This window comes from Neophocaena asiaeorientalis, unplaced genomic scaffold, assembly GCF_003031525.2.
Source record: "Neophocaena asiaeorientalis asiaeorientalis breed wild unplaced genomic scaffold, Neophocaena_asiaeorientalis_V1.1 scaffold21, whole genome shotgun sequence".
NCBI classification, from domain to species: domain Eukaryota; kingdom Metazoa; phylum Chordata; class Mammalia; order Artiodactyla; family Phocoenidae; genus Neophocaena; species Neophocaena asiaeorientalis.
Window position 1 is genome coordinate 1,361,805 of NW_020174053.1, and position 14,980 is coordinate 1,376,784.

Here is a 14,980-nt window from a genome sequence, read left to right on the forward strand (position 1 = left end):
ACCGACAACATCCCTCAGCCTCCTATGCTCACTAACCTGCGGGATCTTTGACGCCTATTTTTATTCCACATATTTTTATTGTGTCTATGATGGATCACACTCTGTTCCGGACACTGAGAACAAGTCACAGTCAAGGTCTCTACCCTTAGTGAAGCTTCCATTCTACATGGAGGCAGACAGCTTAAAAAGTGGCCATTCAATGTTAAAACCAAATACAAACATATTTGTGTGTGCATGTATGTATGTATTTATATAAATCTTTGATATATATTTGATGAAGGATATTAACACAAACAGTAAAAAAAAAAGATAAATTATTTCATCTAAACTGTGCTTTTTGGCAAGTTTATCAGAATCTAAAACTTTGGTTTCTCTCTGTCCCTTGTTTGTTTTCTGGTATTGTGTTCTTAACTCTCATTTGACCCTCCTCTAAGCTAACCTCTCCTAAAATGTTTCTTAGTAGCAGAAAATAAAGCTTGTAGAACGTATTCCTAAACTTTTTTTAAGTTCAAACTTGCAACTAAAGAAGAAAACACTTGTGCCCCCTCTGTCTTCCAGGGCAGTGTCAGCTCTACTCAGCCTCCGTTTGGCCCGATGCCAGGTGAGTATTGCAGTTCAAGGGGCAATTCCTTCTCTTTTGAGCAAAATCAGGCATTTAGGCTTCCATTCTTTCATAGCTGCCTTACAGCACTTGCAAAATTTTGCAGCTTTAAAACACTTATTTTTAAAATGTAAAATCAGGGAAAGCAGACCTCATTCAGTCATTCCTGAATTTGGAACGCATTCCGTCTGGCATAAGCTTATTGGGCAAAAGCAATATCAATTAAGCCCTTGATACAGTTTTAAAATGTTTAAGATTCTGGCACTGTGGTCTGATAGATTATGCACATGCTTCAGAACAGAAAGAGAGAGACCTGAGGGCAGGTGGAATAACAATTATTTATTGGTGCTTTCTATATGCCAGGCACTTAGTTCAGCACCTTACATTCATTTTAATACATATGTCTCATTAAGTACTCCTGTTGGGATGGAATAGGAGAATTCTTAATAATAATTTGGGGCACTCTCATATGTGTGTGTATACACACGTAGACACATACACACACACACACACACACACACACGTTCCTTCCAGATCCCAAACTCAGAAGGGCATATGGTTTCTCAGTAATTTTGGTAACCTTCAGAGCTGGAAAAGGGAAAGGAGTAAGAGCAGGAGACGATCCCACATATCTGAATGTCTCTATGCTGTGTTTCCCAATCATATTTATTGTCACTGGAATGTGGTTGTATCTGCTCCATTCTACAGAAGAAAATTTCTGCAGCCTCTGTTATCATCTAGAATTATTCTTCCTCTTTTTAGGGAGAAAAATACATGCTTAAAAAGCAAAGGGTTTTTTTCTCTGTATTTTTTTATTTGGAAATTGGAAATACAGACATGAGATCCTGGAAGCCTTGTTTACTTATTCTTCATTCTGTTCTCAGCCTTAACCACTACTGTGGATATAAATTCCTGGCATGAAACGAAACCTTATTTATTGATATTAATTTTCACTTGCACAGATGTTTTTTCTGGAGAATTATGCTTACGATGAAACCTCTAACTGCAGCTTTCAAATTCATGAGCAGATTAGAAGTTTAGGGCTATAGAATTTAAGATGAAAGTGGAGTGAGTGGAATTGTGCTTTAAGTTTCTACAGGGAATTTTGATTTCCTCTGAATGAATGAATAAATTCACATGTAATTTTTGAACACAGTATTATACGACTGGGTTTACAGAAAATGTGTAGAACATAAGCTCTGCCCCCATGGAGCTTGCAGATGGATTGGAAAGAGGGCTGTAACTCAGGAGAGAGAGTATCGAGCATAATACGAAGTGCCACATCAGGTGGCAGGGGCCAAAGTGCTGTGTCTGGAGAGTCATGTATGACTGAGTCAGTGTAATAAGAAGGAAGGTCTTGATGAGTCTGTCTTCTCTCCCTGTGGAAGAGTGGGCAGGGTGGGCAGGGACAAAGCTCAGAAGCAGTCCACTGTGTTTGGGAAAGGTGACAAAGACAAGCACCCTCATCACCCTCCCAGCTCAGCCTCTCTGTGACCTGAGGGAGTAGGTCTTAGCTAATTGGATCACACCCACCACCAGCTGGAAAAATAAAAATCAGTTTTACAGCCCTTGAGTCTGTGCTCCTGACCACGTTCAAAGTGATGAAGGGTTTCCTGCTACAACTGAGCTACGAGATCAGAAAGTCTTTAGTTAACACATCTCTTCTCCTCTGGGACTATTTCACTGGCCTTACCTTAAATGAGATTCTTCTCAGTTTCAGCCTCTCCAGGTTTCCACCAAGGGGAGCTTTCTGTGACACGCATTCCCTTCTCTCGCTTGCAGTGCCCAGGTGAGCTGAGTGAGAGACTCAACGTGGCCACAAGAGGGCAGCAAATAACACCAGACTCATCAAAGCCAGAAAACATTTTTTGTGATCCTCTAACTTTGCTTCACAGAAGCAAAGCAAGCAGCCGTTTCTGGTGCCTAATAGGTGCAAGTCACGGCCAGTGTACAAAAAAATTAGAAGAAGAGTACGGCCTGCCTCTGATTTGGGGCGGGGTATTGTCTCACCTTATCTAGAGATGCTGAGTCTCACATAACATGCCCCAGAAGCAGCCTCTTGCAAACGGTCCTGTATCTATGGGGACACAACTCAGAAACTGTGAAAAAGGTACTTCATTAGATGAAATGTAAATGCCAAGGGCTTCTTACTCTATCTCCTTAAGCCCAAAGAGATAGAATAAGCACAGCGTCTAGCACAGCACCTGGCACACTGAAGGTGCACAAGAAGTGAGAGACACTGAACAGTTATTGCTCCATCTAAAGTGAACTTATCCCCGAAGGCAGAGCAAACTTTAAATGTATGAATTATTTGGGCTGGACCGGTTAAAAGAGGTAATGCCGCTATAGTTAATGCCTTTCAAGACATTTATCTATTTAAATGTTGGCCTTGGCATCGGGGCTGCGTTGGAAATACCATTTCACACGTGGAGAGACCTGGCTGCAACAGAGATGCCTTGACTTCCTCCAAGGAAACAACTTTTGCCCGTTTGTTTTCCCCTTGGCAACAGGCTCACCGGTGATGTCAGGTTACTATGGTGTCAGGAGATCCCTCCTAACCGACTTGGACTTCCACAACAGTAAACAGTTCACAAACGATGCTTGCACCCGAACTGTGGCGAAGGACATTGCCTGCGAGTCCTCGGCAGGGCAGGGCCACCAGGCCCACCTGGACTCCTACTTCCCGGAGCTCTACGGGGATCACCGCCCCACGGCCCTGACCCCCAACAGCGGCTTCCTAATCAGCGCCTCACCCCTGCCACAGCTCCTGCCGCTGCCCTTCCCCAGCGAGCCTGCACACTTCGTGCTGGTGAGTATGCAGAGGCTTAATTTAGGGGGTCACTAACGTCGGGGCTCCCGCGGCCCTGGCCAGCCTATGTGCTTAGCAACCAGGTCTGCTCGCCCCGGAGACCCCCAGGAGGCTGCTCTGCGCTGCCCCGGGAGATGCCAGGATCCACGCCCAGGGAGCCCTCCTCAAAGATCCGTGCCAGCCACGCGGCAGGAAGCTCTATCTAGGGATTTGGGCGGGGACGACTGATAAAACAGGATATATATCCATTTTGTTAATACTCTACCGATTGTGCCAGATGTTTCCCCATTATTCCTCCCGTGCATAAGGAAAGAGCACTGAAGTTACCTCGCAGACAGCGAGGCTGTCAGCCAGGGCAGGCGCATCAGGACTCCTCTCGCCCTCCCCCTCCCTGCCTCCCCTCTCCCACGATATTTCTACCCTCTAGAACCTTGTTCTCTCGCAGTCCTTCCAGAGATGAGTTCATAAAGATGAATACTAGTAAATTTCTTATACTGTAAAGCCCTCAACCACAAAGGCATGAATCTCTGGAGATGGGATTTTAGACAAAACAGGCTGTGGGAGAGTAGGAATTAACATTATTGAGTATCTTACTACAGCCAGGAACTTTTATGTGCACTTGTTCATTTAATACTTGCAACAACTCAGGGTATAGTTATTAAAGCCCTATCTTACAGATGCGCAAAGTGAAATACTCAGAATCAGGAAGGTAGTAAGTGGCCCAGCCATGAATTGAAGCCAAATCTTTCCAGCTCCAAGCCTATGAGGCTCTACCCCCTTGCTCACTGAGGACAGGTAGCCTTCCCAGCCCTCTCAGAAGCCCACTGTGTAGCTTAGGGTCTACTTCTTCCAGGAGTAAATGATGAAACGCTGTCAAAATGTTCATTTTATTATCTTCACATTTAATATTTTCTGGGGAAAGGACTCTCTCTCTCTCTACACACACACACACACACACACACACACACACACACACACACACACAATCTAATTCTAGAGTAAGAAAGGAACTAAAACTCCCACTGCCGATGTCAAACACCAGAGGGGAGAGCTGCCTGGTAGGGAAGCTTTGGACAGCAGAGGAAGGACACCTAGTCTGCTCTGGAAGACATGGGCCAGCAGCACCCTGTGTTGGGAAGGAAATCTGCCCACGTCAGACGATCACCTAATGACTAACCCCAGTGACCTTTCCATCCTCCTCAGAGGGACTCGTGGGAGCAGACGGTGCCCGAAGGCCTCAGCCAACCAGACCCCGTGCCGGCCGATGCCCTGCAGAGCTCGGCGCCCAGCACAGGCTGCCTCTCCCAGCTAGAGTCGGGGAGCACTGCCCAGCACAGGAGCTCCGGTTGGGCGGCCCCCCTAGCGGGGGTTCAGTCCTACTCTCTGCACACACTGGAGGATCTGTACCACATGCAGGGGTACCCAACCCCATCCCCCTACCCTTTCACCTCTTTCATGACAATGTCCAATGACCCACCACCCAAGGTGGGGCCCTTCTCCCCGGATGAAGGGGCAGACACCTCTGTCCTCCAGGACACTTCTCTGTGGACCAAAGAAGATGGGAGCCTGGCATTGGGGGGCATATGAGTGCCGCCGAGCTTACTGAGGATGCCAGAGGACTTCTGTGCTTTTCTTTAAGTCAGTGTCTGTATTCACAGACTGTTGTGATGTGGCGGCTCTTTCAGAACTGGATTTTCAGGATAAGCCATCGTGCCACCCTTTGTTAATGGAGGATGATGGCATTTATTTGTGATCCTCCCACTATAACCCCACTGAAACACACCACAATGTGAATTCAGTGTGTCAGGGACCATATTCTAGTTAGACAGCCTGACAGTGGGGTCTCTGGGGGAATTTAGTAACCCATTATGTTCTGAATCTTTTGTTATCTTTGAAGTATCATTTTTAGCACTGATAGTATTTTTTCTTAAATTACATTAAAAACTTCATGCAGATCATAAAACATACTAGTTTCCCTGTCCAGTTTTTCTTAATTATGAACTATGTGTGTTCTTCAATAAAAGAGAATGCATAGGATATAATATAGACTAGGGTGCATAAAACAAAACTCATTTTATATCATGTGACTTTATAAAGTGTGAAGCATTATATGCATTTATCCCCTTACGGTGACTTGCAAATAACAATAACTTGCAAGTAACAAATGTGACACCACATATAAATGCTTTATTGTCATTAAAATGAGGTCAGGACACTATGGCTTCATAAATAACATGGTTTTGACTCTGCACTAAAGCCCAGTATGTCCAAAAATCAGGCTAATCCAAAAAACAACAAAGACCAAAGACTTTCTTTGATCAACGGTAGCCTTAATTAAGCTAGACATTGTCTCTCTGATGGAATAAACCGACAGTTATCAGAATGCATTAGCAAAATGGACATTCTATGATCAAATAAGAATGCATGCATTGTAAGGAAAACACAGAGAGCAGTCCTGGGCTGTCGGCAAGAAACAAGACTACAAAACACCAAGAAGCAAAGGGTCTTTGGAGAAGGACATGTTGTCAGGTCCTTTGACAACATGACCTTTGAAGAAAGACCTTGTTGATGGCTCACTGGTCAGAAATATATAGCTCTTACTATGTATAAATGAAGAAACTGACATTTGAAGCATCAATCTGTCTCATGTAAGTCTGACTGGTATGGACTCCTTTGGCAATTAAATTCCCATAGTAATCCCCACCAAGCAGTGTGCCTGTCTGCAGGCCAAGCCCATCATAAACACCTTGCACACACTTTAACATTGCAAAGTGTGAGTCAAGGCTCACAGGTCACACCCACAATCTTCCTCTTGTCTTCCTACCACCTTCCTTTCTTTATTCCCTTCACCACATTTTTCTGACCCATTGGGTCTCTCCTGTTGCAGCGCTTTTTCCCTCCATCTCCTGGGGGTCCAAAGCCCCTCAATACAGTCTCCCTCGCATCCTCTGTGACAGGGTTCCATGCTCTAGGTTGGAGTCTAGAAAGTCAAATATGGATATTAATTCACATTTAGAAGTGAATAATTGATATTCCTCCTTGTCTAGGCCTTCAAGGGTATATATTCTGGTTGAGCAAACATACACATAATTTGTGGAGTTCTCAAAGAAATACTTGAATAGGAGCCTTCTTTTACCTCACAACCTTCATCCCCCTCCTGGGACAGCATCCCTGGAGAAACAAACAAAGGAGCATTCGTGGTCCACAGCTGTTGGGCTGCGCTCTCCCAGGTCCCCTGCCTACTCCTTCCCTCCCACCACTCCTTTTCACAACCAGATCTTTACTTTGCTCAATATTTGCTCTTCAATGGAAGGGGACAGCTTCTACCATGGGAGAGAGCTGCCCTTCTCAAGTCTGCTGAGACTGGAGACCTTAGTCCTGGTTGCCAGCATCTTCGGTAGAGCCATCTGTCATCCAGCCTCACTCATACCTGGACGGCAGGCCCCACATCAGAAGGAAGAGATCTGGCCCTCCCTGTAGAGGCAGGGTCTTCACAAGGAAGGATCTCAAAGTCACTTTTCTAGATTGGTTGTATAAATTTTATAATAATTACAGTCATCTACTGCTTACCATTTGTTACTAAGTAGCACATAACACAATAATCATAAGTTTATGTGTAAGTCATAAATATGTGTTCCTATAACTTTAATTTTGGTTTAATTATAACACTAAATGTTAGGCATGCTTATTTCTCTTAGTTTGCTATTGTCTATTCACCTATTATGTTCATCTTCTCACGACCTGAGGATTCACTGGCTCTCAGATAAGTAGAGCTCAGTGACCAGTGGTGTCTACATTCTTCTTAGAGCATCCAAGCCCTTTCATAGTGTTTGGCAAATTTAATTTATAAAAAAGGAGACACACACAGGCCCATACTCTGTCTAGTATCCGTTTCAGTTCTCTAGTCTAAAGGATCAAGTGGAGTGGGGAATGGTGCTAATAATTTCCAAATGGTAAATGACTTTTAAGAATTCTATTTAGCTTGACAGTGTTGCTATATTGCATATATTTTAATTTGGTTCTTTTTATTGTTCTGGGAATTTACAATACTTTGTAAAAAGTGAAACCAAGATATAAACTTATGCTAGGAAAATGAATTTATATTTCCCTGTCCCATTTCCCATTCAAGTACTCTCTATTTCCTACCACATGCCAGGGACTAACTGCACCTTTATGTAATAATGCAGAATGCCAACATAAAGATTATACATGTGTTCCTCTCCTTCTCCTTCTCAAACCTGCTCTTCCCAGACTCACAGCTTTCCTGGGGAAGCCAGAGAAAATTTAAGTGTTCAGGTTCAAAACACCATTTCTTTTAGGTCCCTTAAGATTTAAAGTAAGCAGAGATGGTGATGTCAAATTCAAGCTAAGAAATCTCCCTAGAGGATAATGTCCAAAAAAAGTGGAGAGCAAAATTTTCCCATGTAAAAGCTAAAATATAGGCAACCCCCCCCCATACATCGCTAAAAACAGATACTATAGTATGTAGTTGAAACTTTGTACTTCTCTTACAATGTTATACAAACCCCAAAGAAAGAGAGAAGAAAACCACAGCTTTACCTCGTTTACTTAATAACTGCTTTTAAATCAGCGTTATGACTTGCTACAGCTAATAATACAATATGATGGCAAGGGGAAGACTTCAGTACTAGAGTACTGTACAGAAAATTCCACAAAGGGAAAAGAATTACTAACCCCAATAGTAAAATATATATTTGCATACATACACATATATCTATATACATGTAAATGTAAACGTATATAAAGGAATTACCAGTACCTCTGTGATCCATTTTTAATATGTAAATCTAAATAATACATTCACAAGAAATAAAACATCAGGTATATTTAAAGAACTGAAACAACAATTGATGTCCAAGGTTTAAGTCACATTACGTTACAGTCATTCTACCAACCACACATCAAAATTATACTCTTTCTTTATGTTCGATCATTAGGTTCTGTCTAAGGTGTCCTCACTGTTCAAAACAATATTACACTGTTCATCTTACACACCATATTTGATAACTACTGACTCTCGAGAGGTTAAGTGCAAAATCGTACACTCTGGCTAAAGAGGATTCTCTAACTAAACTCATCAAGGGAAGGATAGTTCTGTGTCCTCAGCACCTGGCTTAGTGTCCAGCAGGTTGTAGGTGCTCAGTAAATCTCTGTTAAGTTGAGGGAAAATTATACCACAAAGATGAGTAACAACTTAGACCTCAACACTATGGGTGACAATTCTGATGTATAAGAAAGTCCTCACCATGCTTAGGATTTAACTTAGTCATACTCTTTGCAAATCATGACAGTACTGGCTATTGAGTTGTAGTGGTAATATATTTAAGATGACTGATTTCATATTTTTAAATGTCTTTAAGAAGGAAAATTACTGAACCTTTGAAGTAGCATAGAAAAATGTTTATATATTCATTTAGTATCTATGTAGACTATAAATATTGCTAATAATTCTTATAAATAAAAGTTATTCAGTGTTTGGTATTATCTCTGGTGTGATAAAAACACATATGATAAATAGATCAGGAATTAGAATCCCTAAAGATCAGGTTAAATAAATAATAAGAAAATCTTCTATAATTATTTGTAAATGATGACACCATGTTATATTTGATCTTTGCTATAAAAGTGTCCTCTAATCATAATCTCTGATAAACGTGTGGGTTTGCAATATGTAATGTCATTGTCAGTATATTACAAGCCAAAAGGAAAAGAGAGTGAAAAAGAAAATTTACAAGTTCCAAAAGGAAGAAAATGTGGACAAAACAAGTAGTACCTAAGAATCAGCTTTTCAAATTGGGAAATTGATAGCCATCCCTGCTAACCTTCTCTCTTAACCAAATATCTTGAGTGGATAATCTAAAAGTTTAAGGCTTAATAAATTAATTTAATCATAAATGAAATATCACTTATTTCTTAATGTTGATAATATATTCACAGGCTTTTATCACAGTAATCTTTATGTTTTTGTATGTCTCAAATGTTGCATAATAAAAATGTCTTGGGAGGGTGGGAGGGAGGGAGATGCAAGAGGGAAGAGACACGGGGACATATGTATATGTATAACTGATTCACTTTGTTATAAAGCAGAAACTAACACACCACTGTAAAGCAATTACACTCCAATAAAGATGTTAAAAAAAAAATGTCTTAAGATGAACTTTTCAAGCAGAATCTGATGGTATCTTCCTAATTTAAATGATAAACTATCAAATGCTCATTCCCCATGGAAGTCTCTTAATGTAAAAACTTTGGATATATTTTATGGGAAGAGACTGACTTACCACAAATCATTAAATAACCTTCATCTAATAGTCTTTCTGGTCATTTTCATATGGACCAAACATTCACATTGGACCCAGTAAGTATTTGTTTCCTCCATGTTTTTGGAACTTGATATTTCCCACAAGGTTTGGTAACAGTGTCCCAACAGTCAGAATGACAAAAGAATTTTGCATTAATGAAGACAATTTAGAGCCACAGTCAAATTCGGAGGGAATAAACTCCCTCTTTTTCTTCTACTGAAAGTCTTTTCATATTCATGTGTCATGTGTGTCTAATTTAATAATGTCTCCTAAATATAATGTTCTGCACTGTCATTTGCATACAAAAGCCTGCCAAAAAATTTCAGTTAAAATATTCAGTTTAAAACTTTTTAAAAAATGTATTCTATTCCCATTATTCTGGTGCTACAGGACTTTAAGAAGGCCAAGGACCAACTAAAGTGTTTCTGAGATCCGTGGCTCAGAGATTTGAAATACTATAACATATGAAGAACTAGAGAAATTACAGATGGTGAACCTTAAAAAGAGAAGGTTTGCAGTGGGGGTGGAAGAGGACATGATACCTTCTTCAGGCTTAGTCCTCGGCCTGGTCAGAGCAGATCATCAGTATATGCTTGTTGAATGAATGAATGAATGAATGAACAAATGAATGAGCCAAACAGACCTGTAATGAAGGAGCAGTGGTGTGGACATGGGAGAACAGGTATTCCATGTTACTCACCAAGCAGTTGATGACAGAAAGCATGACTATCAGTCTGTATTTCTGGTGCTTGGCACCAGGCCTGGTACATAGATGGTGCTCAGCTAATACACCGCACTGGATTTTGTCTCAGCCAATTATATTTAAAGCAGTCCAACAGTGGAACAGGCGGCCTGACACACCGTGAGCTCCCACTTCCTCTATGGGCTAGCAGCTCAGCCAAGTGGCGGAGGGAGCCTGGGCCGGACAACAACCGGCAAGGATGTTGGAAAAACACTCCAAGTCTGTCTCAGTCCCTCAAAGATACCTTCCAACATCCAAACATCTGGATCCTATGTTATATTTTGAAGCAAGTGAGCCTGTTAAAACCCACAACATTTTTTTCAGTCTTTTATTAAAAACCTGAAAGAGATGATTAGGACCTCAGGGCAGACACCTTGAAGGTGACCATGACCCCAGCAAGAAAGAAGAGTTTCCGGTCTGAGACGCACAAACTGTCATAAGCCTAATTAGCAGATTCCCCTCCCCTCCAGTCAGCCTCTTCTCGGGGTTCCTGTGACCCCAGTGTTTACAGACCACTCTGCAGTCAGTATCTGCACTGCCCCAGCCTCCCCACACACCCCGACAGTAGAGCAGACAGGACACGCTGTCCACGAGCACAGCTCTGACAAGTGGGTTTGCATGTCTCACAGGCAATATTTTCCAATGTCAGTCACAACGCACTGGTGGGTCATTAAATTATATTAGCGACTCCGAATCAACATAGATGTTTTCATGAATAGAATGAGATGGAAAAGATGGAATAGAAATTTTCAGGATATCTCTTGTGCATAGGTGTACATTGTTCCATGAAAAGCTTGTTTTGTAAATATATAAATATTGTTATAGATACAGTATGCGAACATGTAAAATGAATTTCCTAGTGTGGTTTGAAGTCCGAAAAGTTTGAAAGCCACTGCTATAAAAGATCAGGAAGACAACAATGTTAATTAAGAGTAAGGGTTTAGCATCTGATTTATCAAAGTTTGACTCCCAATCCTGCCATGTGTGTGCTCAGTAATCTTGGTCATGCCGCTCATCCCTCTGAGCCTGTTTCCTCATCTGTGACATGGGGAGGCTATACCATACAGTGCCTGACATGCAATAAACACTCAATAAAGGACAAACTCTAAAAAGTCTATGAGGAACATCCAACTCCATGGGGCCTCAGTGCTAAGCCGGTTGTTCCAGGCCTTGTGACACACACAGCCCCACAAGGAGGGTTCACAGGACCCAATTTAAGAAGAACCCTCCCTCACCCCCACAGGTGTGGCGTGTGGCTCTTAAATACCTGTGCTGGGGTTCTGCAATTATAGAAACAGTGGCAACGAAACTCCTTATTGTTAAGCTAAAAACTGGGGGGCTTCTTTCTCAAATCAGGGCTCAGACCTAAGGAAACCCAGTTTTCTGAAGTTGCTGGCTAGCAACAGCACTGGAACACCCATCCCAGCAGCAGCGGCCAACGCAGAATCCCCCAGAACTGCTGTCCTTCTTTGGGCAGAGGCTTCTGGAGGAAGGGACAAAGAGGTCTTTGCTGTCTCTACAGAGCCCGTGACTTCCAAGGAACTCACCTCTCACTCAGCCCTGCCTGCCTTCTCCAAAGGTCAGCCAATCATCAGCACCAATTTCGATGATGTTGCCAAGGGCGCTCAATGGCCTCCTGTCATCCCTGTCCACTTCCACATGAAAGGAGAGGTTAGGAAGGAGACTAAGCCTGAAAAAATGAGACAGCACCCCAGAACATGGGAAAACAGACACACACAGAGAGCCAGGGAGAAAAACAGCAATGTAGGTAAGAAATAGAAAGCAATGACAAGAAGAGAGACAAAAAGAAAGAAACTCAGAAAAAAATAAACACGAAGGCCATAGAGGAAGATTTTTTTAAAGCAAACCAAAAACTAAGTATAAAACAAAATGGAGGACAAAAGAGAAAAGAAGTTATGGAAGAAGCTATGAGGACAAGAGACTGTCCCTAATTCTACACTGCTTTGCTCACTGTTCCTTCAGAAGGGGGCCGTGCCCACACATAGCAGGACAGGGAGAAAGAAATAGGGACTCTCTGAACTCCCAGTGTCCTTCGCCTCCTCATGAGTCTGGTCCTGAGTACATCAGGGAAACTCAGGACACAGGCTCAGTGCCTTTGGAGAAAGAGGCTCCAGAAGCTGACAGATTCCAGCTGGGCTGGGGACAAACACACACCACACCTACTGCCAGGTGCCATCTCAAGTGTTCCCAGCCCTGATTCCCTCCCCCAGAGACACAACTTCAGTTGCCAAGCAACTCTGATCCATCACAGACCCTGGTGTCTTGTCACTCTTAGAGCCCCTTTCTTCCATTTCTGTGTGCTCCTTCCTACATCCAACACATTCCAGGGCATTCGGGTATTTTTCTGGTGGCCTGAGGGGCTCAACTCCACCTCTTGCATTTCAGAGAATTCAGAGAACAAAGAACAGAGGCCTATAACCATTGCCTGTCCTGGCAACATGGAAATGTCTTGGCTTATCTGGAAAGGTAGCCCCACCCTGCCCTCTCTTGGGGGCCAGGAGAGGATTTGGCCTGGCACCCACTCCCTCTCTGGACCACTGCTGTCTTCTCAGCTTCCAAATCACACAGAAGAGGTACAGCAAGTGGTTGGAGAACTTAACCCAGCACAATCCCTGGTCATTTGTGAGGGGCTTAGGCCTGGACCAATGAAGCAGCTGACTTCATATCCCTCCCACCTCTCACCCAAAGTGTGAAGGCCTGACACAAATCCATATCCTTTCAGCTAGAATGAGCAGAAGCCAAGCTTATCATTTCTCTCAACACACGCTCCTGCAGCAAAAAAGCAGGAATGGCTCTAGAGGGATAAAGAGGAGAAAAAAGGGAACTTCATAGTGAAAAAAACACCAGCCTCAGAAACTCTCCAGAAGGTGAAGCCCCACAGGCATCCCCAGCTCTGTGGGGAGGAGCAAAGGGTCTTAACAGGCAGGCATTCTGTACTGAAACCCCAGTGTCTGGGGCACAGACAAAGAGCGGAAGAAAGGGGAGGGAAGCCAGCACGTGGCCAGGCGGGGCCAGAAGGAGATGAGGCGCAGAGCTGAGGCCTCTGCAGGCCTCCAGCCTGCAATCTGGGCCCAGAGTGACTCCTTGCCAGGCCAGACCTACTGGCTGCCATGTTCACTCCCCAAAACCTGAGATTTTCTCTTAAAACAGAGACTGAAGAGATGGAAATCAGTCAGCCCGGCCAGCCTGGCTCAGGTGGTCATGAAGGGCACCCTAAGTCACTCAAGGCTCCCAGGGCTACCTCTGAGGCAGAAATACAGAGCATCTTTGAGGACTCCTGCTCTGTCTGTGGGAAGGTGGGCAAAATGCTCAAAATACAATAAAAGCAAGGGCCAGGCCCCAAAGGGGTCTCAGCCCCTGTTTCTGTGGACTCTCTGTGGGGTGCCTCTGTGCATGATTTCTGCAGAAGATAGTCCATTTTGTTAAGCCTTTGAATATTCAAATTGAAAGTATCGCGCAATCATTGATTGTCAAATCATGGGTTTCTAGAGGTTTTAAATACTTGGCATGAGGGGGAAAAAACTCAAACCTATACCCGAAGGTATAAAACATTAATTCTGTTTGTCTCCTGCTCCAGGAACCTGGGTGCAGCTGGATGCTTTGTGAAACTTTAAAAATGTTGCATCTCTGCCTCTCCCCCTGCACAGGAGCCCTCCTAGGCGCTGAGTCCCTGCAGCTGCAGCATCCAGCCACCAACCCAGCTTCTGCTGACCACGATGTCGGGTAACTCGGCTTCTTGTCCTGGGGTAGGGTCACGAGGGTAAGGGGCGTTTTGATCCGGGTGTATTTCCACGGCTTTTCCTGCATGGAACAGAGAGGCACAAAGTCAGGGCATGCAAGTAGGAGCCCGGGATCCGGAGAGGGCACGGGCCACGCTGTGGCTGCTCCCACTCCACGCCTGGTCCCGAGGGCAGAGGCCCACAAGTCCAGTTGTCCGCTGTGGCGTCCGCGTACCCCGGTCCTTTCACTTGGTCATAGTTGTGACCCTTGGACTTCCCGGCGCGGACTTTGTGCGCCCAGCAGCGGCGGCGGGAGCTAGAGGCTCACGGTGAGCCTGGGACTCAAGCCGGTTGAGCCGGCCCGCGCAGAGCTGAGCCGTGGCGGTCCCTGTGCGGACCCCGGGCAGCACCCGCTGTCCGCGGGGACGCGGACGCGGCGAGGAAGTCGCAGGGAGACGCTGGACCGCGGACAGGGCGCGGCGCCCAGGCCCTGCGGGCCAGACGCGGGATTCCTTGGGTCTGGGCGACGAACACCGCGACCTCCTTTCCCGGGGAGCACCCTAGCTCCCAGGACCCGGCCCGGGGGGCTCCCAGCTGTCCTGCTGCGGTCTCCGCAGTGACCAGGCGAGGCGCTGGCGGCCCGGCCCTGTCGCCGGGCGCCCCGGCTGATCGGGCGGCCCGCCCCTCCCCGCGCGGCTCTCCCGCGCTCACTCCAGGGTCGACGTCAGGGCTGGAGTCGCTCCTGGGATCCCGCGGCCACCCCCG

The 14,980-nt window shown here is 44.7% G+C and overlaps 3 protein-coding genes across 3 annotated transcripts in view; 2 read left to right on the plus strand and 1 right to left on the minus strand.

Moving 5' to 3' along the window:
- The first annotated feature begins 3,122 nt into the window (after positions 1 to 3,122).
- On the plus strand, positions 3,123 to 4,997 carry POU2AF2 (POU class 2 homeobox associating factor 2). Its single transcript, XM_024754220.1, has 2 exons — positions 3,123 to 3,410; positions 4,614 to 4,997. The coding sequence occupies exons 1-2, from the start codon at positions 3,123 to 3,125 to the stop codon at positions 4,995 to 4,997; spliced, it is 672 nt and encodes a 223-aa protein (XP_024609988.1).
- A 6,797-nt stretch (positions 4,998 to 11,794) lies between these two features.
- On the minus strand, positions 11,795 to 14,303 carry LOC112405742 (uncharacterized). Its single transcript, XM_024754265.1, is given in 4 exon segments — positions 11,795 to 11,908; positions 11,910 to 12,104; positions 12,107 to 12,347; positions 14,194 to 14,303. Coding segments are annotated over 4 exon segments (660 nt in total).
- Positions 14,019 to 14,980, plus strand: part of POU2AF3 (POU class 2 homeobox associating factor 3) — a 9,569-nt gene continuing 8,607 nt past the window's right edge. Inside the window, 3 exon segments of the mRNA XM_024754266.1 lie at positions 14,019 to 14,478; positions 14,481 to 14,565; positions 14,833 to 14,938. Coding sequence (XP_024610034.1) covers positions 14,302 to 14,478; positions 14,481 to 14,565; positions 14,833 to 14,938 — 368 coding nt within the window. The 5' untranslated portion in view covers positions 14,019 to 14,301.